This window comes from Canis lupus, chromosome 1 (assembly GCF_048164855.1).
Source record: "Canis lupus baileyi chromosome 1, mCanLup2.hap1, whole genome shotgun sequence".
NCBI classification, from domain to species: Eukaryota; Metazoa; Chordata; class Mammalia; order Carnivora; family Canidae; genus Canis; species Canis lupus.
Genome location: NC_132838.1, coordinates 14,079,047 through 14,106,262, shown reverse-complemented (window position 1 = coordinate 14,106,262; position 27,216 = coordinate 14,079,047). Strand labels below are relative to the sequence as shown.

General features: G+C 38.9%; 1 protein-coding gene and 1 long non-coding RNA gene across 7 annotated transcripts in view; one reads left to right on the top strand and one right to left on the bottom strand.

Moving 5' to 3' along the window:
• The window catches only part of SERPINB7 (serpin family B member 7), a 56,615-nt gene that overhangs the window by 12,368 nt on the left and 17,031 nt on the right, over window positions 1–27,216 (top strand). The window contains exons 1-3 of one of the 4 annotated variants that reach the window (XM_072821065.1): window positions 17,165–17,257; window positions 19,953–20,018; window positions 22,184–22,369. In XM_072821065.1, coding sequence (XP_072677166.1) covers window positions 22,202–22,369 — 168 coding nt within the window. In that variant the 5' untranslated portion in view covers window positions 17,165–17,257; window positions 19,953–20,018; window positions 22,184–22,201. Of the gene's footprint in view, window positions 1–17,164; window positions 17,258–19,952; window positions 20,019–22,183; window positions 22,370–27,216 lie in introns of those variants that run through there. The other 3 variants (XM_072821069.1, XM_072821067.1, XM_072821076.1) reach the window with 3 other exon arrangements.
• Window positions 4,920–17,535, bottom strand: LOC140630599 (uncharacterized). 3 transcript variants are annotated; one of them, XR_012028353.1, is made up of 4 exons: window positions 17,390–17,535; window positions 16,460–16,623; window positions 10,624–11,004; window positions 4,920–5,339 (listed from the first exon to the last, which is right to left on the bottom strand). It is a non-coding gene; the product is annotated as an uncharacterized lncRNA (long non-coding RNA). The 3 variants fall into 3 exon arrangements; XR_012028352.1 differs by having other exon boundaries at window positions 16,460–17,535; XR_012028357.1 differs by lacking the exon at window positions 4,920–5,339 and adding an exon at window positions 7,009–7,164 and having other exon boundaries at window positions 16,460–17,535.

Sequence of the window (27,216 nt, the reverse complement as noted above, 5' to 3'; positions counted from 1 at the left end):
TTCTTTACGTATTAGAAGTTGGCCTTTGATCTGCGATGTATGTTGTCAGTTTTTCTATAGCTTGACTGGTTTTTCAGTATTTCCGGACATGCATTAATTTTTATTTTTATTTTTTAGTCGACTTTATTAATATTTTCTTTTATTGTCTCAGGATTTTGAGTCATTGTTAGAAAGCCTTTTTCTTCACAGAAGTTAGAGAGAAATTGACCAATGGTTTTCCTTAGTACTTCCATGATTCAGTTTCTTTTATTTAGGTCTCTAATCCATTGGAGTTTATTCCTTTGTGCAGGGTGAGATATGGATCTGATTTTATTTTTTCTAAATGACTACCCACTTTTCCTAGGATTGTTTATCTAAATATTGATCTTTATTCCATTGATATGGGATGTTACCTTTATTGTATTCTAATTTTCCACAGGTATTTGGGTGCAACCGTAGACTTTCTTTTGACTCTCTGTGCTTCTTTAATGCCTGCTACTTCATTGAATTTCTTTTGTTTGATTTGCTTTTGTCACTGATTATCTGTGGCTTTCCAGATATACTACTACAATATCTAAAAATACAGGATTTTTTTTTTTCGGTCTACTCTTATTCGTCTGATTGAGTTCTCTTGTCTAAGTGAATTTGCTAATACCTTCAGTGCAGTGACGCATAGTAGCAGAGAGAGAGTGGACATCTTTTTTCTTGAGCTTTAACCGTTTTTTTGCTTTTTTTGTTTTTTTTTTTTAATCACAAATGGGTATTGAGTTTTGTCAGTGGCTTTTTCATCATATGTCGAGATAATCATGATATTTTTTCCTTAGATTTATTAATATGGTGTATTATAGTAGTAAATTTCCTAATATTGAATTAACCTTTCCTCTGTAATAAATCCCACAATGTACTGATGTTTTGTTTTCTTAATGTGGTATTGGATTCTATTTGTTAATATTTTGCTTAGTATTTTTGCATTTGTATTCATGAGTGATGTATGTCTCCTCTCTACCCTACTGTCCTCATCTGTTTTAGATATCAGTCAGTGTTCCTTCATTGAAGGAATTGGGAAGTTTCCTTTCTTTTCAGTGTTCTAGAATAATGAGTCCTAGGACTATCTGGCCTTTGGAAGTTGGTAGAATTCTGCTGTTAAACCATCTGTACCTGATGATTTTTGTGGAGTAGGTCCTTAATAATGTTATTTCTCCAATGGAAATCAGTCTGTTTAAGCTTCTCAGCTCAAACTGAATTTTAGTAATCTGTATTTCTTTAGGAAATTATCCAGTTCATCTAGATTTTCCAATGTATCTGTATCTACCTGTATATTTACTTATTTTCTATTTCTTACAAAAGTATTGGAGATTGCTAGTTGTAGCATTTTCTAATAGCTGGTATAAAATCCTTATTAGTAATTCTTACACTTGTATCATTTGATACTGAAATCTATCGATCATCTTTTGTCATGTGAATTGAGATTTTTCTGGTTTTTGGTATGATGACTAATTTTTTATTGAGACCTAAACATTTTGAGTATTATGTAATGAGACTCTGGTTCCATTTAAATCTGTTTTTGTAGGTTTTAATACATTTATGATCACAGAGTATATTGTAGGCCACTTTGGTGGGCTGTGGTTTTAATGTCAATTTAGTTGTAAAACTCTTTGCAGTGCTATTTTGGTCTGCCCCGCTGTTGCATTATCCAGAGGCCTGTGTGGAACTGCACCATAATTTGCTTCTCAGAGTATTCACTTTATTGATTCTGTTCAGTTTTACAGATGAGTGGAACAAGGGTGTGCCTGGGACTTCATATACAAATATGAAGAATGCTTTTCTCCATGTCCTGCCTCTTTGTGATCCTCCTCAAACTCTCTAGTTGTGTGTGTGTGTGTTGGGGGGGGGGCTGTTTGTTTGATGGTTATTATAATCTTCATTTTACTTCCTTCAGGGTGATGATAGTTGACAAGATCCTACCTCACAGACTGTGTTCTCAGTGCAAGTGGGAAGGAGTAGGATTTTATTATCTGTGTCTGCAGCCACCACCAGTGAGTGGACAGGCATGTCACACTGCTGGTATAGGGTGGGGATATTCGCCATGGTTTCACCCCTCTGTCTCTGCAGCAACAACACCAATGTTGGGAGGGTGGTTAGAGGTGCTGCTTCTCTCATGACATTTGTCTATTTAGGTGGATAGAATTTAAAGGCCAGGTCCTTTAGGGCTACCTTCTTCCTAGACCTCTGGCTAGAGAGAACAGGCTTTGCTTAAAGATTTTTTTCCTACCTGTGTTAAGAGTTCCAGAGTAAAAAAGGGAGAAGAAATGGGTAGGAAATATCAGAAAGGGAGACAGAACATAAAGACTCCTAACTCTGGGAAACGAACTAGGGGTGGTGGAAGGGGAGGAGGGCGGGGGGTGAGGGTGAATGGGTGACGGGCACTGAAGGGTGGCACTTGACAGGATGAGCACTGGGTGTTATTCTGTATGTTGGCAAATTGAACACCAATAAAAAATAAATTTATTATTATTATTATTATTTTTTAATTTTTATTTATTTATGATAGAGAGAGAGAGAGAGAGAGAGGGGGGCAGAGACACAGGCAGAGGGAGAAGCAGGCTCCATGCACCGGGAGCCCGACGTGGGATTCGATCCCGGGTCTCCAGGATCGCGCCCTGGGCCAAAGGCAGGCGCCAAACCGCTGCGCCACCCAGGGATCCCTAAAAAATAAATTTATTATTAAAAAAAAAAATAGAAACTTAGGGGCAGCCCCGGTGGCGCAGCGGTTTAGCGCCGCCTGCAGCCTAGGTAGGGCATGATCCTGGAGACCCGGGATGGAGTCCCACGTCAGGCTTCCTGCATGGAGCCTGCTTCTCCTCTGTCTGTGTCTCTGCCTCTCTCTCTCTCGGAATAAATAAATAAATCTTTAAAAAAAAAATTAAAAAAAAAAAAAAAGAAACTTAAGCTGGGATGTATAGGAGGATAAAAACCCGGAAAATTTAACATTACGTTGAACCTCCAGTCCTGAGGTTTTGTCCATTCTTCCTCCTTTTTTCCCCTTTCAGAGTCTTCTCATGGTTCTTTTATGGCTTTTGTACAGGGATTTTAGTTGTAATTTGTAGAGACAAAAGGAGTGAGGTATGACTAGAATTGGAAACCACTGTCAATGAGGTGGTGGTGGTGGTTGTTGTTGTTGTTTTTGTAACTTCAGTTTCAATTTTCCCTTTTACCCAGGAGTGAATAGGAGGATTTTTACTACCCATGTGGAAGGGGCTTTTGTGACTTGGTTTTTGTTAGTTAAACTCTAGTTTTGCTGCAGCGTGATCAGAAGGGATTGTTCATACTATTTTCCCTTATTGGGGTTATTGACGGATGCTTTCTTGGTGACCCAGAATACGATCAATTTCTGTGGATAAGCCATGGGCATTTGAGATGAGTGTGTCCTCTAGTATCAGGGTATAGAGTTTGTAGATATCCATTAAGATTTACTCTGCTCACTATGTTGTTTAAATTGTTTAGCATCTGACCTTATTTTCTTTTCATTGCTATCTACATTACCCCCCCCCCCCACAGAATGTTACTGCTTTTCACCAGAACAAAGGGAGATGATAGTCTCATGAAATGTAGTCAGAATGGGAAAAAAGCTGAACTTCCAAGAGACGTCTATGTACTTTGCATGGCTGGGAGGAGTGGGTGGGTCTCATGTCATTAGGTGTTCTGTGGATGGGGATAGTGTGAACTTGTACAAAGGAGGAAGGGATGAATAGAAAGTGGGCATAGTTGTGGTGAGGATTTGTGATGTAGGGAAGGATATTTAGTCACTGCTATGAGTGAAAGTTTGGGGATGAGAAGAGATATCTAAAAAGGATCTAGGAGGGACTTCTTATGTGGCATGCTTTGTGAAATCCTTAGAAAGGTCTCTTTAAGGAAGCCTAAGTAAATGGAATGGGATTTGTGTTTTCTCTGAATGTGACTTTTTGCACAGACTGGATCCCAGTGGTCCCAGTTTTTATTCTCACTTTTGTTTATATTTTATTCATAATTAAATTAACACAATTTTAAATGAAATGATAATAATAAATGTTTTAATATTTCCTTTATCTTCATAGATTTGCCATTAGTTTATACTCATTTAATATGTTCTTTATGTTTCATATACCCATACATAGTTTTTTTATTTAAAGACCAGAATCTCTATATGCTTGACATCTCCACTCAAAAAGGCACCCCTCTTTAAGAGTTTGCATGGGTTGGGAAAGTATTACTCCCAAAATGGTAAGGAAACAACTCCGTGTTGAATTGTTTTATGTTAGTTTCCTATGAGATCATATGGGATTCTCTGTTTCTCACAGGCCCTTATAAGAACTGATGGGCTGCCAGCTATGGTGGGCACATTCATGAGTAAAGTAGCCACATTAACTTCTGACTTCTTAGAATAAGTCTCTGAAGCAACAATGGGGGTCCTTGCAGATAAGCGAGAAGTATCCAGAACAAACTATGGTTTAATGAAAAAAAAATTCCAGGCACCCTGGGGTCTAGTTCCAAATGTTTCTTTTCTTTTTTTATTGGGGTGAGTGGGCAGGGGCAGAGGGAGAAGGAGACAAAGAATCCTAAGCAAACTGCACACCCAGTACAGAGGCCAATGCAGGCCTCTCAAAACCCTGAGATCATGACCTGAGCTGAAATCAAGATTCTGGTGCCTAACAGACTGAGCCACCTAGGTGTCTGCCAAATGTTTCTTATTTTACAAAAGCACAAACTTTCTGAGTCCCAGTTTTCTCATATTATTAAGCAGGAGATTTAGATTTAAATGATCTCTAAAATTTTCTTTAGCTCATTATATATCTTTAATAAAGACAGAATTGGATTTGTGTTTACCTCCCAGGTCACTGAATTCAAAAATCTAATTAAAATTAAAGTAGACATCTTAAAATTACATTGCAAGTAGAGGAATGTAGCTAGAATACAGTTTTAATGTGCCCAGTGAGAAACAGAACCATGATGTTAAAGGATGAGAAAATAAAAGGTTATAGAAAAACTAAATACAGAGAAAATAAAACGTTATAGAAAAACTAAATACAGATTCCCCTCACCTCCCCTGCCATCCTTTTGTAAACTGGGATGGCCTGAAGTGAAGAAGCAATTACATTAATTTATATGGAAAAATGTTTGAGGGTTCTCTGATCCCAAAATAACCTCTCTTAGGAATTTCTGGTACCTTAGGACACAGATGCACAAAATCAATGGAGATAGAGCCCAGCTGCTCACAGACACAGTTCACAGCCCTGGGGCTGCTGCTGAGATGCCCAGTGTGGTTCCCGGGGAAGGAGCCAGTGGCGCTGCTCTAGCTGCTGCTTGGGGTGCTACAGTGGCTCCTGCAAAACAAACACCAAACGCTGTTTTCATTTTTTACTTTTTTCCATAAAAGAGAAAATCTCTTGGATTTATTTTGTTTAGCAAAAACAGGTAGCAATGAAGGTCTTTCCTAAAAGCCACGTGGCTTAACACAAACATTTAAGAAGTAGATGATGCCTATACATCATTTACATTCAACCTTGCCACTGAAATTGATCAAAGCTTAATGAACTGGGATTATATTAATTATAATGTATAAAAGAATATTTTCCATGAAAGATAATGATATTCAAATTGGGGTGAAAAAATAATTCAGGAAATCCAAAAGGACCAATTATTGCATTTATTTGGCAGTTGACATTCTCTGATGGAAAAGTGGACTCTAAAATTGAACACCAATAAAAAATTAATTTATTAAAAAAAAAAGAAAAGTGGACTCTAATTTGCTTTTTAAGAAACTAGAACTGGGGGTGCCTGGATGGCTTAGTTAAGCACTTGACTCTTGATTTTGGCTCAGGTCCTGATCTCAGGGTTGTGGGATTAAGCCCTGAGATGGGCTCTGCACTGGGTGTGAAGCCTGTTTGAGATTCTCTCTTTCTCTCTCTCTGTGTCCCTCCTCCTATACCCCCCTTGAGGGCTCATGTACACAATCTCTATAAAAAAAATTAAAAGGAAAAAGAAACTAGAACTGTATTTTATTTGGGTAACCTCCCTGTCACAGTCTGTTCATAAATATCAGAGAACTAAAAGAGCTCAAATAGGAAAGGTTACTAATAAGCAATAGTGAGGACTCAGTTCTCTGGAAAACTACCATTCATTATTCTGTTGTTTGTGGCCATGACGACGTGATGAAATGACTTGGCACAAATGAGTGAAAACTGATAAGGCCTCCGATATTTGAAATTCTGATGAGAAGAGATTGTAGAAAGTTCCAATGACTGCATTCATTTAAATGTCTGAGGAGAATACTCCATCACTGTATTTATGGCTGGGCGAGAGCTAAGATTATTCATTTCTAAATAAAAGAGGGAAGAAGAAAGTGGAGGAGGTAGAGACAGAAGGAAAAGATAGGGTAAATACTGACATGTAAATAGGACATGTGGAATAATGGAATTGTTTTGTGCCCTGCCCATCGTGTAACAACAGAGAATACACTAAGAAATAAAAATAGACCTAACATTCAAAGCATTTAGGATGAATTAACCATGAAATTAAGCCATGGAACTTGCTGCTGCAAGGTTTTAGTCAAATAGATAACTTAGATCAGAGGATTAGATACGGTAAACACAGTTTGAAATAAAATTTCAATGTCAGCAATTCAGAACAAACAAAAACACCTGGCAAAACAAAATGCAAATGACTTCAGCTTACAGAGAATATCCTAATCTATTTTTTTTTATCCTAATCTATTTTAGGATGTGTAGGAAATTTCCCTTACATGATGTTTTATTGCTATTCTTATTGATGGGCTTTAATAATAACCTCCAAAAGTAGTGTTCCTGAGGAAGAGGCAAGAAGGGATGCAGTATGAATTCATTGCTTTGCAAAGGAAGAGTCGTCATGGTATTGTAACCGGGGATTTTCCCCATCTCAGTTGTGAAAAGAGAAACTTGATGGAGAAAAGGTGAAAAAAAAATCATACGTCAGTAAATAGGAGACCATTTAGTGAGGGGAACACGCATTTGGGAGGTCTGCAGATCTTCCTCCCCTTTCTCCTCCTCTTGCTTCTCCTCTTGTTCTGCCTTTCCACGGGCTGATCTGTCCTTTCATATTTATTCAATAGAACTGAATCCTCGCTAGCCCACCGGTGAGAAGTCAGCAAGCACTGGATTGAAGACTATAAACCTGAAATGAGGGGCAGTTGGGTGGCTCAGGTCGTGATTCCCGGGTCCTGGGATCAAGTCTGCATCAGGCTCCCCACAGGGAACCTGCTTCTCCCTCTGCCTGTGTCTCTGCCTCTCTGTGTCTCTCATGAATAAATAAATGAAATCTTAAAAAAAAATAAACCTGAAATGAAAGGCAGATCTTTTTTTTCAAGATTTCATTCATTCAATCATGAGAGACACAGAGACACAGGCAGAGGGAGAAGCAGGCTCCCTGTAGGGAGCCGGATGCAGGACTCGATCCCAGGACCCCGGGATCATGACCTGAGCCAAAGGCAGACGCTCAACCACTGAGCCACCCAGGCACCCCGGGAGGCCGCTCTTGTGTAGACTATTGGTATACCTTGCGGAGTGTTGCCTGCTTGCTCTGGGAGCTCACTAAGGAGCACTTGGTGACAAAGAAGAAGATGATGATGGGTGTGATGCGGTAGAGGGAACAGTGAAAATCCATAAATGCAGTTCTCAGGAGCCTCCTGCAGGCTGAGCTCTCAAAGGTGACCACGCATGAACGTTGTGAGGCGTCCAAACTGGTCTCCTTCGCCTTCAGGAGCTCAGGACACTAAATGTGGATTTCCAGTTTTCAGCACTCTTTATTCTCTCTCTCTCTCTCTCTCTCTCTTTCTTTCTTTCTTTTTTTTTTAACTTGATTTAATTGTATACTATTGCTCTCTTCATAGACTGTCATTCCAATCAAAACTTTTAAATTCTGTTTTACCATTTGTGGAGTTTTTGAAGCATATGCAGAAAGGGGGGAAAGAGTCTACAGCAAACCCAGTATCCATCAGCCGGATTCAACAGTAAGCAGCAGTGGCCAGTCTGGTTTCATCTCTGCCCCTTGTTTCATCTCTACACCTTTCTCATTCGGTCGCAACATGGGGTGATTTTTGAAATGAATCCTTAATAAAGTATCATTTTTAATACTTTCAGGTCTTTCTAATGTGAACATCTTCTCCTGGAGGAGCCTTCCCATTTCTCTTTATTCTAAAAGTACCTGCTCTCCAGAGCCCAGCTCCCTCTTCCCCATCCCTGCTGCCATCACGACGGCTTCAGCCTGCAAGGACCTCAGCCTCCTTAAACTCCATACACTCTGCATTTCTCATTCTTTTTATGCATTTTAATGTCTTTTAACCCTAAGTATACTGAAAATTCCATGAGGACAGGGATTTTTTTTTTCATTCCTTGATGTGCCTTTACAGTTCCTACTTTAGTATCTGTCTATCAGAAGGCACATGATTAAGAGTTTTTGTTCTGTTCTTTGGAAAAATCACACGAATCCCTAGGCTAGTCCTCATGTAGAGAACCACTGTAGACCAACACCCTTTCCATTAGTTTTCTGTCACTGCAGAAACTGTGTATTCTTAGCCCAACTACAGAGCTCTAACCAGAGGTCACAGCCTCCTCAACCCGTACTTCATATAATCCTGAATTTATTCCTAATACCTGCTTCAAACCCTTCTCAAGTGGAAGCTGTTTATTTCCTATGAACTCCTTGTCTGAGGCTAGGAGGAGAAGATAAGAGCTTTTCTCTGGCTCCCCACCAACATCTTCAGAGCATTTTTCTATCATCTTCTCCTATTGCCCTGTCTCCTTTAAAACTCTAAACACCTAAAAAAAAAAAAAACAAAACAAAAAAAAAAACTTTAAACACCTAAATCCACCCTTTCTCTCCAAGCCTGGCTATTTCCCATCTGCCAGACTCTTAGAGCTCTAGAGGACTTTGGCATCGGGGTCTTAGTTCTTATTCGTGATCTTTCTCTCACAGTGTCCCTGGCTTGACATCCATTTGGTATACTATCTAATATCTAGCCTCTTGTCCTCCTCAGGAGGCCACTTCTTTGAGCACATGTGGACCTTGTTACCTGCTGGAGTGGATCCACTTCGGAGTTTTGAGCTCTTTACCCCAGTCACATTTACTGACCTTTGTGTGGCTCAAATTCCCATTAAACATGCTTATAACATCTTGCCTTCCAGCATAATGATGTGCAAAATCTTACGGTCCACCTTCTAGGTAGCCTGCCAAGGTTCACTGTGCTTGCTGCAGGTACAGGAATTTGGGGCTGGAGCCCCATGTGCCAATGTCCATGGTTCTGAAATCATCTCTATGCTCTGGGAGATTGTGAAGAGGCTCATGCTCTATTATGCTCTGTTGAACCTGGACTTCATGGTCCAGCATTTCAACCACACTCTCATTAACACTAAATTCAAATCCACCTCATTTGCGTTTATAATTCAAAACCCAACTATTTTTTTCTCTGTGTTGCTATTGGGCTTCATGCTGCTACTGCAGAAAAGTCATGTAACCATGCTACTTGATTCTTCTTCAAATATTTAATTCTAGCCATAGCATAATGCCAGGCTTTTAAAAGTTCCTGTAGGGGCCTGGATCCTTGCTTTGCCTTTCTCATAAAGGTAGAAATTTCTCAGGGGGCCTTCTCAATGAGCTTTTTTTCTTCTTTCTCTGGACCCTTTGTCTGGTAATTTCGTTCTTGGTTTTAATTACCATTTAGGTGTCAAAGACTCCCAAATTAGCATGTATATCACCAAACACCTCTCTCATATACAGACTTGAATTTCCAACTACTTTTTCTAGCTGGATGTCCTATAGGCATCTCAAATTCAATATATCAAAAACAGAACCTGTTCTCTCTTCTTCTTCTGTCCCGTATGCCCTTATGGCTGAATTCCTTGTCTCTGTTGATGACATCATCATCCTCCACTCCTCCACACCACTTCACTAGGTATTTGCCAGCTATTTCAAGAACACATCATGTACACTCATTTCCATGGGCTTTTACTCGGGCTCTTCTCCCTCCCTGGAATGCTTCTCCTCTTCATTCCTCAAGATCCAGATCAGATGCTTGCTCACTTGTGAGGCCTACTAAGACTCCTACTTTCAATTAATTATTTCTTCCTCAGAGCTCTCACTTATTTGCTTTTCTGTCATAACATTTTACCCTAGGTCATTTCATTAATTCAATAGCATTTTTTTAAGGCTGAGTATAATACCAGACACTGTCATATACATGAGGGAAGAAAGAGGAATGATTTTGGGTCTAGATAGATTACTTGGTTTTATTCCCCAGCCTTCTGCTAGGAAAGGGGGACATTTTATTCACTTTAATTTATGCCTTTTAAGAGAAGATATGCTTAGCAGTTCACTTGAGGGTAGTAATAGGAGAGTATGCTCCAGATAAAGCCTTCATATGAAATGTTAAAGATAGAAAATTCAGTAGTAACAGTGAAGAAAATGTAGACATATTTGGGCCATATGATGGTCTGGTAATTCCCCAAAATGCCTACTTATAATTTAATTGAAGCAAGGAGTCTATCAAAAGGATGTTTATGTGTAGGTATTTATGGGTACCGTGGATGAATGAAACAAAACAAAACAAAACAAAACAAAACAATCTCTGCTATTCACCTGGTCCCAAGGATAAGCATCAGCCAAAGAAACTGTTGAGATGACAAATCTTGGGAGATGCATTACTGCTAGGTGCTTTGTCATAAAGTATAATATGAATGAAGAAGAGACCTTCTTCTCATTTCTTCATTGGACCAGATAAAGGTGTTGATCTCCCCTTTGACAATTGTGAGGACACCAGGGAATAGTATTCCTGGTGGGGACACCGGTGTTCCTTCATTGAGCAGCAACAAAGATGAGGGATCCTCAAGAATCCTGGAGATTGAGGATGTTGATCAAGGTACCAGAACAGAAGAGAAATATGGAAGGCTCATGTTGGCTTTAGCCAGCAAGCAGACTTGTTTCTTTGGGAACCCTCAAACATCATAGCAGGCTTCAATCCTGGGTAAATAAGTGAGGACAAGAGACAGTCAAATTTAGGTTATTATGATTCACGTGACTTCATTTGCACTCATGAACTGTTAAGACCTATGGACTTTTGGGTTATCATTGTATGGCAAGAGAGAATTGATATGACATGCCAGTTCCTGTGGCTCAGCTTCCTTCTCAGACGTGTGTCACTTTGGGATTAGTTAGTTCTAAATAGACTCTTGCAAACACAGTAGTAGGAGGGTTGTCTGAGTTAAAGTGGAGAAGAAAACATTGGTGAGACTTTAATTATGGTTGACTCTTGATAATTCCAGGAGGATTATCCAGTTTATGTGTCACATAGATCCCTTACCTTTTACCTACTGGCTATTTTACCACTAGAAAGTACTTTATGCCTACAATAGGTGGATAGAAAGGATATGGAATTAAACATGTTTCAGCTCCATGCAATCCAAATACAGAGAATAGGAAATCCACTTGTAATCCTGTTTTCTGTATTAACAACAATCTTTTCCATCAGAAAATTTATTGAAACTGCTAAATCAAAATAAGCGTCAAGGGTTATTTATGACTTTATTTTTCTCTACTATTACATTACTCATAAACCATCATGGAAGTGAACAATGACGATTTGATTTTGGGTAAGCTAGCTGGATCCTTTTCTTACATGGAAAGAAACAAAAATTCAAAATTGATAAGCTACTGTTAAGATTATGGCCTCTTCAGATTCCAATAGCTTTTTAGAGTAGAAGACCCAGTCTTTTGGGTAAGCATTGGCTATCCTCTGGAAAACATTCAGCCCAAAGAACTAGGTTTGTGGTTCCTTCCCTGCACAGCAGATGCATGTGGGTACAGCACAGAGCTCAGCCATGTGATTCTAGTGCTGGGACTGGAATGTGTGCCCCTCTATGGTATGTTCTAATGGCAAAGTTGTCAGCAACCAATTGATCCTAACCTACCTTTGCCTACACGTGGCCACTTATCAAGGGGCAAACCCATTTCAATGAACTGTAGCCTGTATTATAGCAGGGAGGATCTAGGTGTTGCAGATGTGGCTTTCCATTGCCAGATCAGAGGGTGGAGAAGAGTCTGGCTGGGTAACAAGAATGAACTAACACCCCAAGTTTCAGCTTCTCTCTGGGGCTGCTCAGTTCAGGTAAGCATCTGGAGAAGCCACATGAGATTACAAACCCAACAGATACATTTCTGGAAAATTCCAGGCCAGAAAAAAAAAAAAAAAACCTGGTATAAAGAGTAAGTAAGAGAAAGATGGAGAACAGTACAAAAAGAAACCACTTAAAATAGTTTAAGAAACCACTTCAAATAGTTTGAACATCTGAGTTTGAGAAGTGATGAAAATATTGTATTAAATTCGATTTTAGGCTCTTATGCTAAGTACATCTTCACGGAATAACGTTGAAAGGAATTAGACTACAAGAAATCAATGGGAAGTTACAATAAGATTTTATATAAAACTCATGGAGTCCCTGCTGTCTAACTTTGGTTTACTGATGATCCTTCTCACAAATAGAAGGTATATTTTGAGATAGGCTGGTAAATACTCTAGATCCTGAAATTTTTTGTATGTTTACATTAAAACCAGTGGCATTATAAAGAAGAGAGTTGGGCAGATTACCCCTTCAAATCTGATTCGTGTACAAACTGAGTGAACCCCATAATGACCGCTTTAGTCAGATACTATTTTGAAACCTGGTGCAAAGGCTAAACGCTTATTAACTTCTTTAGGGACAGTGCTTACTCTGAGTCACAGGCAAACCATCCCAGAAGCTAAGTCTACACATCAATAAGCAGGTGCTGGGGCAGGGAAGGTGTAGACTACACCTATGGACAGTCTTTAAAACCTAATTCTCAAGTTTTTAGGGAAAAAGTTCTGCTTAGAAATGCTTGTTTCTGGGACGCCTGGGTGGCTCAGTGGTTGAGCATCTGCCTTTGGCTCTGGGCATGATCCCGGGGTCTGGGATCGAGTCCAGCATCGGGCTCCCTGCGGGGAGCCTGCTCCTCCCTCTGCCTTTCTCTCTCTGTGTCTCTCACGAATAAATAAATAAATAAAAAATTTTTTTAAAGAGAAATGCTTGTTTCTTTTAATTAGATAGTGGTCAATGAGGCTTTCCACTTGCCTCTTCTCTGTACCTTTCCTAAGTGCATTGGGAAAATACGTAGGACTGAACAGTCCAGAGCGGTGTGGAAACACTTTCTTTATGAGTGAGAATGCATTGCTTCCGGAAAGGAGATCAGAGTTTCATCACTGCGTGTGTGTACCAGGATGCTGGCGTGAATATGTTACTGATTTGCATGTTTAAAAGGTTGTTCCTGTTTTTGCTACTGTAGGTGAGAGCTAAGCTCACTGCTAAATCTCAAGAAAGATGGCCAGTGTGGCCGATGATCACATGCAGAGCCTGAAATCTCTCCAGGTGCCTTCTCTGGAGGGATTGCTAGGTTTGGGGATTGCTGGAGGGAACACTGAGACCCCTGGTCTCCCAGCATGCACCATGTCTGTCTGGTGTCCAGTTTCATTTGGCATCCTGTTCCTTAAGTCACTGCCACTCTGTTTATCTTAAGCTCAAGGCCCCCCGCCCACCCATCCTCCATCAAAATTTGCCCTCAGGAGTAGATGAGTTATCAGTTAATATACAATGCACTTGATCCTATTTCTGAGGCATTTTATTTCCTTATATATTTTAATCAACTTTTTAAAATTATGAAATATAACTTGGATACATAAAAGTGCATTCAATATATGCATAGAACATTGCCAGAATCTCGGAAGCCTCCTCCTCATCCTTTTACGAACAAAACCTTCCCTCCCCCAAAAGGTAAGTAGAGCTAATAAAGGTGATTATTCCTTAACATAGTCTGCCCACCTATGTAAACATCCTTAAAAATTCAATTTTGCTTGGCCTGATAGTCTCATAAGGGGAATCATAATGTGTGTATTCTTTTGTATTTTACTTTTTTTTTTCAAAGATTTTTATTTATTCATGAGAGACACAGACAGAGAGAGGCAGAGACACAGGCAGAGGGAGAAGCAGGCTCCACGCAGGGAGCCCGACATGGGACTCGATTCCGGGTCTCCAGGATCACGCCCCGGCCAAAGGCTGCGCTAAACCACTGAGCCACCCGGCCTGCCCTGTGCTTTACTTCTTCTTTTTTTTTTTTTTTATTTATGATAGTCACACAGAGAGAGAGAGAGAGAGAGAGAGAGAGAGAGAGGCAGAGACACAGGCAGAGGGAGAAGCAGGCTCCATGCACCGGGAGCCGGATGTGGGACTTGATCCCGGGTCTCCAGGATCGCGCCCTGGGCCAAAGGCAGGCGCCAAACCACTGCGCCACCCAGGGATCCCCTGTGCTTTACTTCTGACTGTGGCTTGGAGACCCCATGTGTCTCGTCATGGTGATTTCAGGCATCCGTGAGCAGATGAGGACATATTTTGGGTGTCAGCAATACATTTTGTGTGTCTCAAGATAGTTTGAATTAAATGACCATGACCTGGTTTGGAGCACACTTTGGGGGTGTGCTAGATAAGCAATGGTCTGGGAACTGTGGCTGAGAGGGGGGAAATGTGTCCCAGTGGGCATCCCACCAGGACTAAGGGGGTCTCAAGATATAGGACTTTAAGCACTAAAACCAGGTAAGTCTCAGGCAAACTGGAACCAATTGAACACCCTGGTTCTTCTGTTCATGTAGCACCTCCATGCCAACAGATGTCCCCTCCCCAGCTCTTAACACTGAGCTTGCACTCCCAACTGCCCATTATTCCTGAAAGTGGTCCCCATTCCTCCTGTGATGAAAATCTCCTTGTATTATTTATCACTGTGTTATTTTCAGAAGGATGGTGCTATCACACTAGAGGGGTAGTAGCCCTAAAACCCCAGATTCCAGAAGGTAAAATGATATATAAAAAACAATTGGAAAAAAAAAAAACAATTGAGGCGATCCTACTTTTTATGTTGTATGTAATCACATGTAATACATTATAGCAAGGGCAAAGTAAGCACGGAGGGGAATTAAAATTATTGAGGGCCTATCCTACACTAAGCGCTATGCTGGTATGTTTTCATAGTATATATGGTATAGTATATAGCATCTATATGTGTACACATACATTCATATGGGACTTTTTTTTTTAAGATTTTACTAATTTATTTGGGAGAGAGAGACAGAGATACATCTCTGTTCCAGCTTGGCAACCCTATAATGAGAGAGAGAGAGAGAGCATGAGTATGAGTGGGAGAAGTAGGCTCCTCACTGAACAGGGAGCTGGACATGGGGCTCAATCTCAGGACCCTGGGATCATGACTCTAGCCAAGGGCAGATGCCCAACTGACTGAGCCACCCAAGTGTCCTCATTCATATGTTTTTAAATAAAAAAAGAATTGATCTGAATTCTGATTTTATGGATAGGAAAATGGAGGCTCAGAGTAACTAAATTATCAGTTCAAGGTCACATGCTGGTAGGGTTGCCAAGCTGGAACTTAACCCTAGGTCTAGTATTTTATCCTTCATCTAATGCAAGCTTATAGGTGATCTAAGCAGTGAGGAGTCAAAATGAGACCACAAAGCTGATCAAATAGACCAGCAGTGCCCTCTTCACCCTGCCCCCCCTCCCTGCTTCTCACATAACAGGAAAAACAACTCTCAATGCTTTTGTTTTTAAAACCACTTGATTGAAATATGATTGATTGCGGTGGTGATTTCATGGGTGTAGACATATCTCCAATCTCAAGTGCTTTTAATTCTGGCTTGTATCTTCCTCCAGACATCTAAATAACATGCTAATGCTGCTTTTTTTTTTTTTTTTTGCATTTTACTTTTAAGGACTATCTGTAAACTTCCTTTCATGGAAGGAAGATGTGCCTCTTGGATAACCTATTTCCCACCTGACCCCTACTGACAGTTTCCTCCTAGCATCCTTGCAGAGATCTATCAATAGCCTTGTTTAGCTCAATACTTAATATTTAAATCATTACAACTAAGAGAATATTACCCATGGCTGAGCTAAAAAGTGTAGTAGGATATACATTTCACTGTGTCATCTTTGTTTTCTCTTGAGGTAATAATTATATATATTTTTTGAATTTTGTTTTTGTTAGTGTTCAGTGTTCTGCACTAGCTTATTCATCTGCTGGAGGTAGGTCTCTCCTTGATTGTGTTCGGTATGTTCAAACACATCTAGCCCTCTGATAGAGTGGATAGGAAGTAAGGGGTAAAAAATTTCTTAAATTAAAATAGACCAGAAGTAAACAAATAAGCTTTGGGTTCCCTTGGGATATTAGATCTTCAAGTCGGACATTTGGGATTTAAACGATCAGGATATTCCCTTCTAGCATTAAAACATGCAATTAAAATGAAGGCAAGGTGGGCAGATGCTTATAGGAATTAATGTATAAGGTAAAGTCAGAAACACTGTAAAGTAAAACCCGACCAGTGCAAAAAGAGTGAGCTCACCTCCTGTCCTCAAACACAGAAATCCCATCTCTTAGCCAGAGCAGTGCTTGCTTCCTCCACTGTGTACCCCAGCTCTTTGCCCCCTCTCCTTCTGGGAGGGGGGGCACTGATGACCTCCTGTGACAGTATTACACACCTTGGAGTATGAATCCTTGAAGGTGAGGCTTTGTTAGATACCAAAATCCAAGGAGAAAGTAGAATCCAGCAAACAGCAATAACAAAAACGAGTGATTGAATTTGAAAAGCATGCCTTTCCATATAGAAAAATACCGGGGCACCTGGGGGGCTCAGTGGTTGAGCATCTGCCTTTGGCTCAGGTCATGACCCCAGGGTCCTAGTATTGAGTCTGGGCATCAGGCTCCCTGAAGGGAGCCTGCTTCTCCCTCTGCCTATGTCTCTGGCTCTCTCTCTGTGTCTCTCATGAATAAATAATTAAATCTTTTTTAAAAAGAAAAGTACCAGGTGTAGCACAATATATGAATATTTACATATACTACATAAAAATACTATGTGATGCTAATATCTAGTTAAAATTTCATGCTAAATTATACTTATTAGAACATCTATTTTGACTACTTTGAATTGGATCTGTAGCTCATGTGCTACACATTTCTCTTAATTTACTTTATAAAGGGCCTTAACATAATTACATTTTAATGCCATTATTTAAAACTTCCATGGTCATCACAAAAGGAAGTAGGGAGTGTCTGAGTCAGAGGCTTTATATTTCAGAGTAATGCAAGGAACTCTTTCAGACTCACCCAACCAGCTGCTAACTTCCTCTATGAAGAGAGTAAGGTAAATATTTCTAAAGCCCACAACTTAAAGTCTGGCCAGACACTTTGAATGGGAGTAATGATGGTGAGAGAGAGAGAGAGAGAGAGAGAGAGAGAGAGAGAGAGAGAGAGAACAATGGCTGTTTCTCTGTACCTGAGGGTCTGAACTCATCAAACAATATCAAAATCATTGCCTAGTCGTGCCCTCAGCTTCTCTATCTTATGGCTTGTCTATGGCTGACTTTATGTGGTGTCATGGGGAGAAGGGCAGGCACCCCTATGCAGGGGATCGGAGACAAGTAGAACACATCATATTCCATTCTAGAATAGGTAAAATAGCACTTGGGGAATTCTGTACAAATCTAGATTCTATATTTCCAGTGTTCTTATTTAAGAACAGATTGTAATTTTTAAATAAAGCATAGGAAAACCTAAGTTTTGAGATTAAAATTCAGCTTTAAAAATCACATAGCAATGTGTTTGTCTACTTAGGGATTTATCAAAATTTGAAACCAGGTTTTAAGAGAAATGGAAAGATTTGAAAATACTTCTGTAGAGAAGTAACTATTGATAGCATTACATTTGACTTCTATGATAAGAATAAAAATTAAGCATGCTCGATAGTAGTTACTCGTTTTTTTCCCCCAATGTTTATTTAATTCAGTAAATACAGGTTTTTTTTTTCTTCAATAATGTACCATGAAATAGGATTATTTTTCCTTGTACAGACAAAATAACCCTTGGATTAGGTAATATTTTGATCAAACATTTAAGGCACATAATTTATCAATCAGGTGTAGTATGCTTAGGTCCATGAAATACCATTATGATTTCATGTTTTTTAAATTTTGTTTTGTCTCTAGCTTTTCCCATGCTTTATTTCAAAATTATTTTTCTTGCCTTTTGTTAGTTTTTAAAAAAAGATTTAGTGAGAACGTATGTATTCTTTTGTTTTGACATAAAAAAATGTTGACTCTAAGAAGGAAGGGGTAAAACATTTCTTAAATTTAAATAGACCAGAAGTAAACAAATAAGCTTTGGGTTCCTGTGGGGTATTAGATCCTCACGTCGGACATTTGGGATTTAAAAACCTTCATGAATCTTTGTTAATTTGTGTTAACTTGCAAATAATAAATTACATATCTGTATTTTAAACTAAGATATTTGTGTAAAGAATGTAAGAATATAGTATGTTTTTAGTGGGATGAAAAAATTAATCTGAAGCCAAGTTCTTCCCTGATTTGAAAAGAACCTTCCTTCATTGCTATGTCTGGACAATGGCATGCTTGGTGGTATCATACTGATGCCTTCTGTAGCTTAATATAATTTATTTTCCTTTTCCATTTTGTTTAGTTATTTAACTGGGACTCAAATTATTAGATACTTGTGCATGGTTTGTTTGAACTTAATTTATTTCTGTTGGTACTTGTTTATTATTTTTTTTAAAGTTGCAATAAAAAGTAATTAGAGGAGAAAGGAAAATCACAGTTTTGGTATTAATGCTAATATTTATTAATCTGTCACCTGATGGAAACTTAGGAACATAAAAAAGTAAGTAACATCTTTTTAAAAAATTTAAAAAAATTGTATATTCTTTTATTGGAGTTCAATTTGGCACCTTTAAAATATTGTTTATCTATGTGCCAGTGGGATTTAGATTTTATATCAAAAGAGAAAGAAAGAATCTTGCTTTCATTCTGGGAACTGGAGTACACCTGCATAGAGAAAGATAAAAACAATTATGTGAAGTGGAACATACTATTTGGTATTTTTTTTTCAAAGTGCATAAACATGCCTGTACAGGAATGTTAAAGACTTATGATATAGTACCGTTTATCATTTTAAAAGTCATTGCTTAAGAATTTATACGGTCTAGGAAAGTTTCAGATCATTTTTTTTTGTTTGTCTAGTATGGTTTCTCTGCCATAAAATTTATCTAACTCATAAAAATGTGTACTCAGTTACTTCAATGAACAAATTCCTGTGTAGTTTCTCTTTTCTTCAGTACAATGATAGCTTTGTGAAAAGTTAACAGGATGATTAAAAAATTAGAACATGAACATTTGTAGTTATTACATAGAAAATGATTGAAGGAATGATTTTTAAAAACATGAAAGGGCTCCCCCTTTGCCCAGAGGGTAAAATAGTAGGACATACTTTTTATTAAAGTTTTTTTTTCAAGATTTCCTTATTTATTTTAGAGTGAGAGGATAGAGGGAGAGAGAGAGAGGCTGTGGGAGGGAGAGAGAGTCCCAAGCAGACTCTGTGCTGAGTATAGAGTACTCGATCCCACAACCCTGCAATCACAACCTGAGCCAAAACCAAGAGTAGGACGTTTAACCCATTGTTAAACCCAGGCGCCTCAGTAAGAGATACTTTTGTAAAGCACCAAGAATTGGGACTTGGCCAAAGAAAAGTACATTGAAATTTTGTACTTTGGGATATGATACTAACCAAGTAACTTCCAGACTACACTGGGCCACACAGGTGGATCCCCAGAGAGGGTCATTTTTAAATCTTGCAGGTCTTAAAGATTCAAATTACATTGAATATAGTATATCAAATATATCAAATAAATTATATAGAATATATGAAATAAACTCACAATCTTCCATAAGGCATAATTTTCATTGTAAATATTTGGAAATGATTATTACAATTTTGCTTTTAAAGTTACTTTCCCAAGAGTGATTAATTTCATTTACTATGCTTTTCAGCAAACAATATGAAGTCTTAGAAACTGTTTGAAGACAGAGAATGTAGCATACAATTTCTCTCTAAAAGTAAGAAACTTCTTATGAGTACAAAATTTAATATAAAAGTCAATAATGTTTCAATTTAAATATATTTACTTCTATATTCGCTAATTTCAATTGTTTCATTTAAAAACATTTTCTTAGAAGCAATACTTATTTTTCCAATGTAGAATGTGATTTTGAACTCCTGGAAAGTTTGGAGGCCTTGTCCCTGACATATCACTCGCTGGATAAAGCTGCCTTCCATCTTTCATCCTGTGTCCTCTCCTTTTTCTGGTTCCTTCTCTCCTTTACTAGAAGGGGCTTCTCCTGTTCTCCAATCACAGCGGCCACTACTCATCCCTCTAGTTTTCATGGACTTGATATGAAATCATTAAATTTCCTGGATAATTATTAATAAACAGTAGATGTTCTTTCTCGGACTGAAGAGGGTTTGGAGTGTGAATGATTTTTTCACCCTGTATTTCCGGGGACATAACTGAAGAGTAGGACCTATACGAAAGTAGATGAAATTGACCTTGCAAAACAGCATCATTTTTGGCCTTGTGCCTCAATGATGTTCTCAGGGCTTGGAATTCCAAAGGGAAGAATACAATTCCTCAGGAACACTCTGGAAATGTCCAATTTGTGGTCTTTTAGGAAGAACAAATTTACTACGAATTAATAAAGAATATAGAGCAGTTTCATTCAATTCATTGACTGTCCACAATGGGTCAGGCATTATACTAGGGTTGTTTCTCATTTGTTTTTAAGCTCAAGTTTCCATTCGATAAAATAAAAATTCAAAACTTATTTTAATGTCATTTGTAACTTTGAAAGGCATTAAGTTTTTGTGACTTCAACAAAATCAACACAACGGCGATTTTAGAATATTATTCTTTCAAGCCACACATATCTCCCTCCTCTTGACCTTCTTGCTTTTCCGTACCTGCTCCCACCTTCCACTCCCAAATGCTTTGATGTTATGGTGTGGTCCTTTTACACCTGTAAGGGTGGAAGGACACACAGTATTCTGTCCTGTAGGTTGATCATCTTACCTAATACAATGCATTTTAGAAGTTTAGAGAAATTAAAGACTTGACCCTGGTCACACAACTGTTACCAACAAGGTTGGGGTTAGGACTGGGTTCCATAAGGGTCCATGACTCTTAGAACCTGCCACACCATTAGGCATAATATCACAAAACATTCAAGGAAAATAATTTAGAGGATCCATATGAATTCATTCAGTCTGAGACAACCCCACCTTTGGTGTTGGGATCACTTGAGTATTGTGAAAAAAGTGCAGAGAAATGCCGAGGCGGATTGTTGAAGAATTTCATGCTGGTGGCAGCCCTCTATATTTCAGAAACATTATCAAGAATTTGAAGACAGTCTTATTTTCATCCTGGATTGTAAATTTGCTGTTACACCTCAGGTTCTCCAGTAAAAGACACCTCTGTGTTGGAAAGTCCTGTGCATGTTTGTGATATGTAATATGGTTAATTACATTCTACATTCCAAAAAAGTTAGAAAATGGTGTGAAAATAATAAATACAGGATCAAAGATGCATAATACTTGAAGTTAGGACAGTCTTAAAAAGAGTTAAGGTATATGATTAAGCGCATGAATGGCAGCTATTCTAGAGAGAAGGAAGGAAATTATGTGTTAAATCTCCAAATGCTAACATTTTTTAAAATTAAAGATTTAGAAAGCAAGGACTATAGTCCTGTTAATAGACTGTCTAATGTTCTAATCTTTGTTTTAGTGCAAAGAGCACTTTTGCTCTATTTCAGCTTAGAAAGCTGGGGTGATTTGATCAACGGTAGAACCCAGGAATATGTCTGCTTAGGAGTTGAAAACAGAACTCTCAGATGCCTCTGATGATTGAAATGCCACATCAAGGAGAACTGGAAATATGTCCTGGATGTGAGTGGGAGAGCATAGGCAGAAACATAGAAACACTGCACGAAAGAGTATTGGTGTAAAACAAAATGAGTGTCTCATGATGCTGTTGGCAGAAGAGATAGTTTTAGTGTTGGTAACAAGGATACTGGACCAAGGGAAATTTTTCTTTTTGTTTTAAGTTATTTGACGGTTACATCCAAGACTGAAGAAATGAAGCTTCAAATATAAAAAGAAATGATTTTTAAAAACCATCATATCACCCAAAATGTCATTGGAACTCATTCCATTTGTCTTTGTTCTCTAGGTGGCACTTCGTTCCACAATGGCCTCCCTTGCTGCAGCAAATGCAGAGTTTTGCTTCAATCTGTTCAGAGAGATGGATAACAATCAAGGAAGTGAAAATGTGTTCTTTTCTTCCCTGAGCATCTTCACTGCCTTGGCCCTGGTCCGTTTGGGCGCACGGGGTGATTGTGTTTCCCAGATTGATAAGGTCAGTCTCCATTATGCCACCACCCATGATTTCTGCAATTAATCGTTTAGGGCCAATTGTTTCCTACAAGAGCATATTCTACTGCAATGGTCCCATGTAAATGAAGACATCTCAAAGAGTCCCTCTCCGGGTGTGAAGAAGTCTCACTGCTCGTAGCACTTGTTTTTGAGATGAGAGACAACAGGAACATACTCAGAACTGTCGCTTTGATTCTTTTCTTTAGTATAGTGGTTCTCGAAATGCATTTCCTAGACCAGCAGCATAGCATCACCTGGAGAATTCGTTAGAAATGCAGATGCTTGGGCCCCACCTGAGACCCACTGAGTCAGAAACCATGGGGATGGAGCTCAGCAATCTGTGGTTTAATAAACTCCCAGGTGCACACTAAAGCTTGGGAAACCACTGCCTAATAAATAAATTAGTAGTCAAGTAGATAAGAAAGAAGAACAAGAAGATACCAATGAAGTCCACTTTAAATATGAGTGACCTGGGTACCAAAGACATAATAGTACATTCCAGATAATAGCAGCCTGCCTGCACAGTTATCACATTGTCATCAATACCTTTAGAAAGTACTTTTTAACTAACCCATGTACACTACCCTGAACCATGCTGTGCAAGGAAGTGAAACAGTCATGGAATTGCAGTAGCTCAGTAGCAGGTGAGGTGCCAGGCCTAGGCTGGTCTTTATCATCCCTTCCTGCCCATTGGTTCCCCCCATATTCTAGTGCATAAAAGAGAGCTAGGGGAAGATCGTCTGCGTTGCAACCTTTCACAACTAAGCACTAGTTGAAGATTGTTCGTGCAGATACTTTAAGCTAGGGCGATTTGTTTCTCCCTCTGGATAGCTCAGTGAATATTTGTTGCTAGGGAAATAACCGCAGAGTCTCAGAATGCCATTTTTCCAAGAGTTGGAGTGATTCCCAGTCGCAGTATGTTGAGCACCTTTAATGAGCTGATAACAACTAACTGCTGAGGACTTCATCAGTGTTAGGCTGTGGGATAGGTTCCATGGGTACCTTATTTGCTGCTCACAATAACACTGACGTAGGTACTATTACCCGGATTTTGTGTGTTCCCATACCATCTTAGCTAGTAAGTGGCAGAGCTATGTTTCAAATTCAAGGTGATCTCCTAAGTCAGAGTCTCTATACCTTGGCCCTACAGACATTTTAAGGCAGATAACTCTTTGTTGTGAGGGGCTTTTCTGTGCCCCGGAGAAGGTTTCGCAGCATCCCTGGCCTTTTCTTGTTAGATACCACTAGTGTACCTCTGTCCTGTCACAATCAACAGTGCCTCCAGGTATTGCCAGACGTCCCCATGAAGTAGAATCAACCCACAACTGAGAACTATTTGCCTTAAAGCCGCCAAACTGAGATGCAGCCCTAAGTACATTATTGAAGAGCCTCAGTTATTTTAAAGTTGGGATTTTGATCAACAAATCTAAAGCCTTTGGGAAAGAAAAACCTTAGCAACTCATAAAAATGTATTCATTCATTAGTATAAATACATAATGTTTTAGAACCTAGTAAGGCAACTTGATGTCATGGAAACAGATCATTGGTCTGCGAGTTAGAAACTTAGATCCAAATTCTGATTTGGGAAAATTAGTTCACCCGTGTGGGCCTCAGGATCCTTACCTGTAAACTGTGGGGGTTGCTTTGGTGGTATCCACCTAACATATAGTTTCCAGGTTGTTCCTGTTCCGTATGTTAGACAAAGATGGATCGGCTCCACACCTGTGACGAAACCCCACGCCTTTAACACAATAGAAGGCAGTTATTTATTGTTGTATGATTTCAGATTAGGAACATTCTCAGGCTATTGCCTGATTCATTTCTTGAGGTCTCCTTGCCCCCCAGCTGCCATGTGAACTTGAGTCAATAGCTCATGGGGGGTGGGTCACAGTGAATTCAAAGAGCCTTTCCTATCACGGTCTGCTCTTTTTACTGTCCGTGCCTTTCCTGAGTTACTTCTCGCAACCCTCGCTATTATGACTTCGTATAAGAAACATGTAAGAGGGGAAAAATGGCAACTATAGAGACCAAAACACTCGTATAATTCATTTGTACAAATACTTAGTTGTCTGCAGTATTCCTTCTTGGAAATTGTTAGCCTTCCCCTACAGCCCCCCAATCCTGTCCCAGCTAGTTTTTCCTTGCAATACCTGACACTTGACACCATGGGTTTATATATATATATATCCAGCCTCAATCAACTCAGTCAATTTAGTTATAATTTATGCATCCATCCATCTGTCTCTCTTAAGTGTTACCATGACCAGTGGTCATTTTTGCTTTTGATGCTCAGATGGTCACAGTTGGGCCGGTAGAAATCTCTTTAAATTTGTCATTTTAAAATAATCCTTTCAGATGACTAAATCTTTGCTAACTGACAACATGATGTTCTGGGCCTGTCCTGAATTTTCTTGGCTCAAGACAGGCCAGGTTACCTACTCTCAGTGAAGCCCTGGTTACTTTATTGGATAATAGTATTGAAATCCAGAATTGGCATGCATGAGGTTCCGTGGAGTTAAAGTGACATACCAGCTACTTGCCATTTAAATAAAAGAGAAGAAAAGTATATTTATTTATTTATAAGGTCCTGTGTTCAGGATCATATCATATTTTTTCATTTAGCTTTAATATTACTTTACTTTATTATTTTGATATAATGGTTTTTATTTTATTTTAATTTTTTTATTTTTGGAGGAAAAACCAAGCCTTATTTATTTTTTTAAAGACTGAAACACTAGGAATATATGTCATAGCCTTGAAACACCAAACATAGGCTCTATTGTCATTTCAAGAAATAAGTTGGCAAAAAGATAGCAAGGTCCTTATCAAAATTATAAGGTGCTAGAGCTAGGGCAGGACCACTACTTGATACAAAGGCCCCAGGCAAAAGTGGTATTTGGTAAGGGGTATGGCTTCCCATACCCAGTGTAGCGTCACCTCTCATGTTTTTGCAGGGTCTCCTAGCTGAAAGATGTAACGTGTATTTCAAAAATGCATATCCACATCTTCTTGGCCAGAAACATATATCTACAAGTAACTCTTCAAAGTTCAAAATTCTTATCCAAACTACCTTTCCCAACTCCACATCTTAAATCAACTTAATGCCCTTGTGTAATAAACCAAAAACCAAGTAAAATAAAGACTAAGAAACCTTTTTTCCCTCTTCTAAATTAGTGACCTCAAGGGTTTTGTTTTATAGCTTATGGAAAATGATTTGGTGAACCTTCTGGTAAAACAGGGTTGGCAGCAAACAGAAACACCTCTGCTTACACTAATATAATGGTTTCTATTTTTATTTTTGTAAAGATTTTTATTAATTTTTTCATGAGACACACACAGAGAGAGGCAGAGACACAGGCAGAGGGAGAAGCAGACTCACTGCAGGAAGCCTGATGCGGGACTCGATCCCAGGACTCCAGGATCATGACCTGAGCCAAAGCAGATGCTCAACCACTGAGCCACCCAGGTGCCCTAGTCATGGTAGTTTTATTGTTAAATGTCTAATAGCTTAGAATTTTTGAAAATATAAAAATATATACGTATCGCCTCAATATTGTACCAGTCCAGTTTACTAAAAGCCAATTAGGAATATCAGAAGAGACAACTAGATTATTATCAAAATAGAGTAAAATTAGAAATGATCAAAGAACGATAGTAAATATTTATACTTGTTGAATCTTTTTTCAAAAACTTTACAAGAATGACTTCTGGGCATTCATATACCTTTTTATAATACTGGTTTCACAAGAGTTAAACCAACTATAAACTTGGTTTCACAAGAGTTAGTTCTGAAAAGACAGCATTTTTGAGTCCTGACACTATACCATGATGTTTTATGTTTCTGGTACTTCTGAATTTTCCTAAATACCAGTCTATCCAATGCCAAGGCAAAATGAGAAAGGGGCCTGATATTTTTCATGCTCCACAATGGCATAGAACTTGGAGGCGGGGCGGGATGACATCTGGATGCCAAGGATGGTGTCTCAATGCCTGCAAAGACCCCACCAGTGAATTTTAACTTGACTACTAATTTGTATATCAGATTTGCCTTGTTGCCTTTGCCTTATCTCTTACTCTACCTCAATATTAATTATTATTCTAGAGTAAGAGGATGTAGAAACTGAGGTAGGTTCCAATTCTCTGTGACCTATTAAGACTAATAGTGACACTCCTAGTCTTCATACGACCTCATGTGTCTTACTGAGCTGTTCCATTTCTTCCTAGCCAATAAGATGGTGCTGTCAGTTAGGGGTTTGAAGTCTTGAAGTTGATTGCTCCCACAGAGGCACTGATAGCAGCATTGACTTAGTTAAATTCCCATACATGATTTCTTTACCCAGTGTCAAAGTGGTCTTTCACCCCTTCTCCCTCCTTCCCTCCTTCTGCCTCCCACTAGCTTCAAATATGGCACATATGACCCCTTAAAGAAAACCTACACCCTTCTACAGAAAATCTTGGCTGTCTCTGTGTATCTGGGGGGCAGCGCACATTCGGTTTGCTCCAGACAGTTGCATAAATGACTACCATATACATAGCACACTTTATCACTTCCTAGGAGAGAAGCTGTTTTGCAGTTCAGAACCCATGGATGTAAGGGCCTGGGGAAATTCAGGTAAAGTGCAATAGAAAATTAAAGCTTGAGCAGAATAGCAATTATTAAAATAATAGGATTATGAGAGCCACGTTGGAAAAGGAAAAACCTAAAACTACCTAATTTCAGATAATCGCAGGATCTTCTTTATTTTTTCCTCAAATAGTCGCAGGATCTTAAATTACATCTCTCAAGTCCCAATTTAGCTTCACATTTAGGACTTCCTAGATATTCAGTAA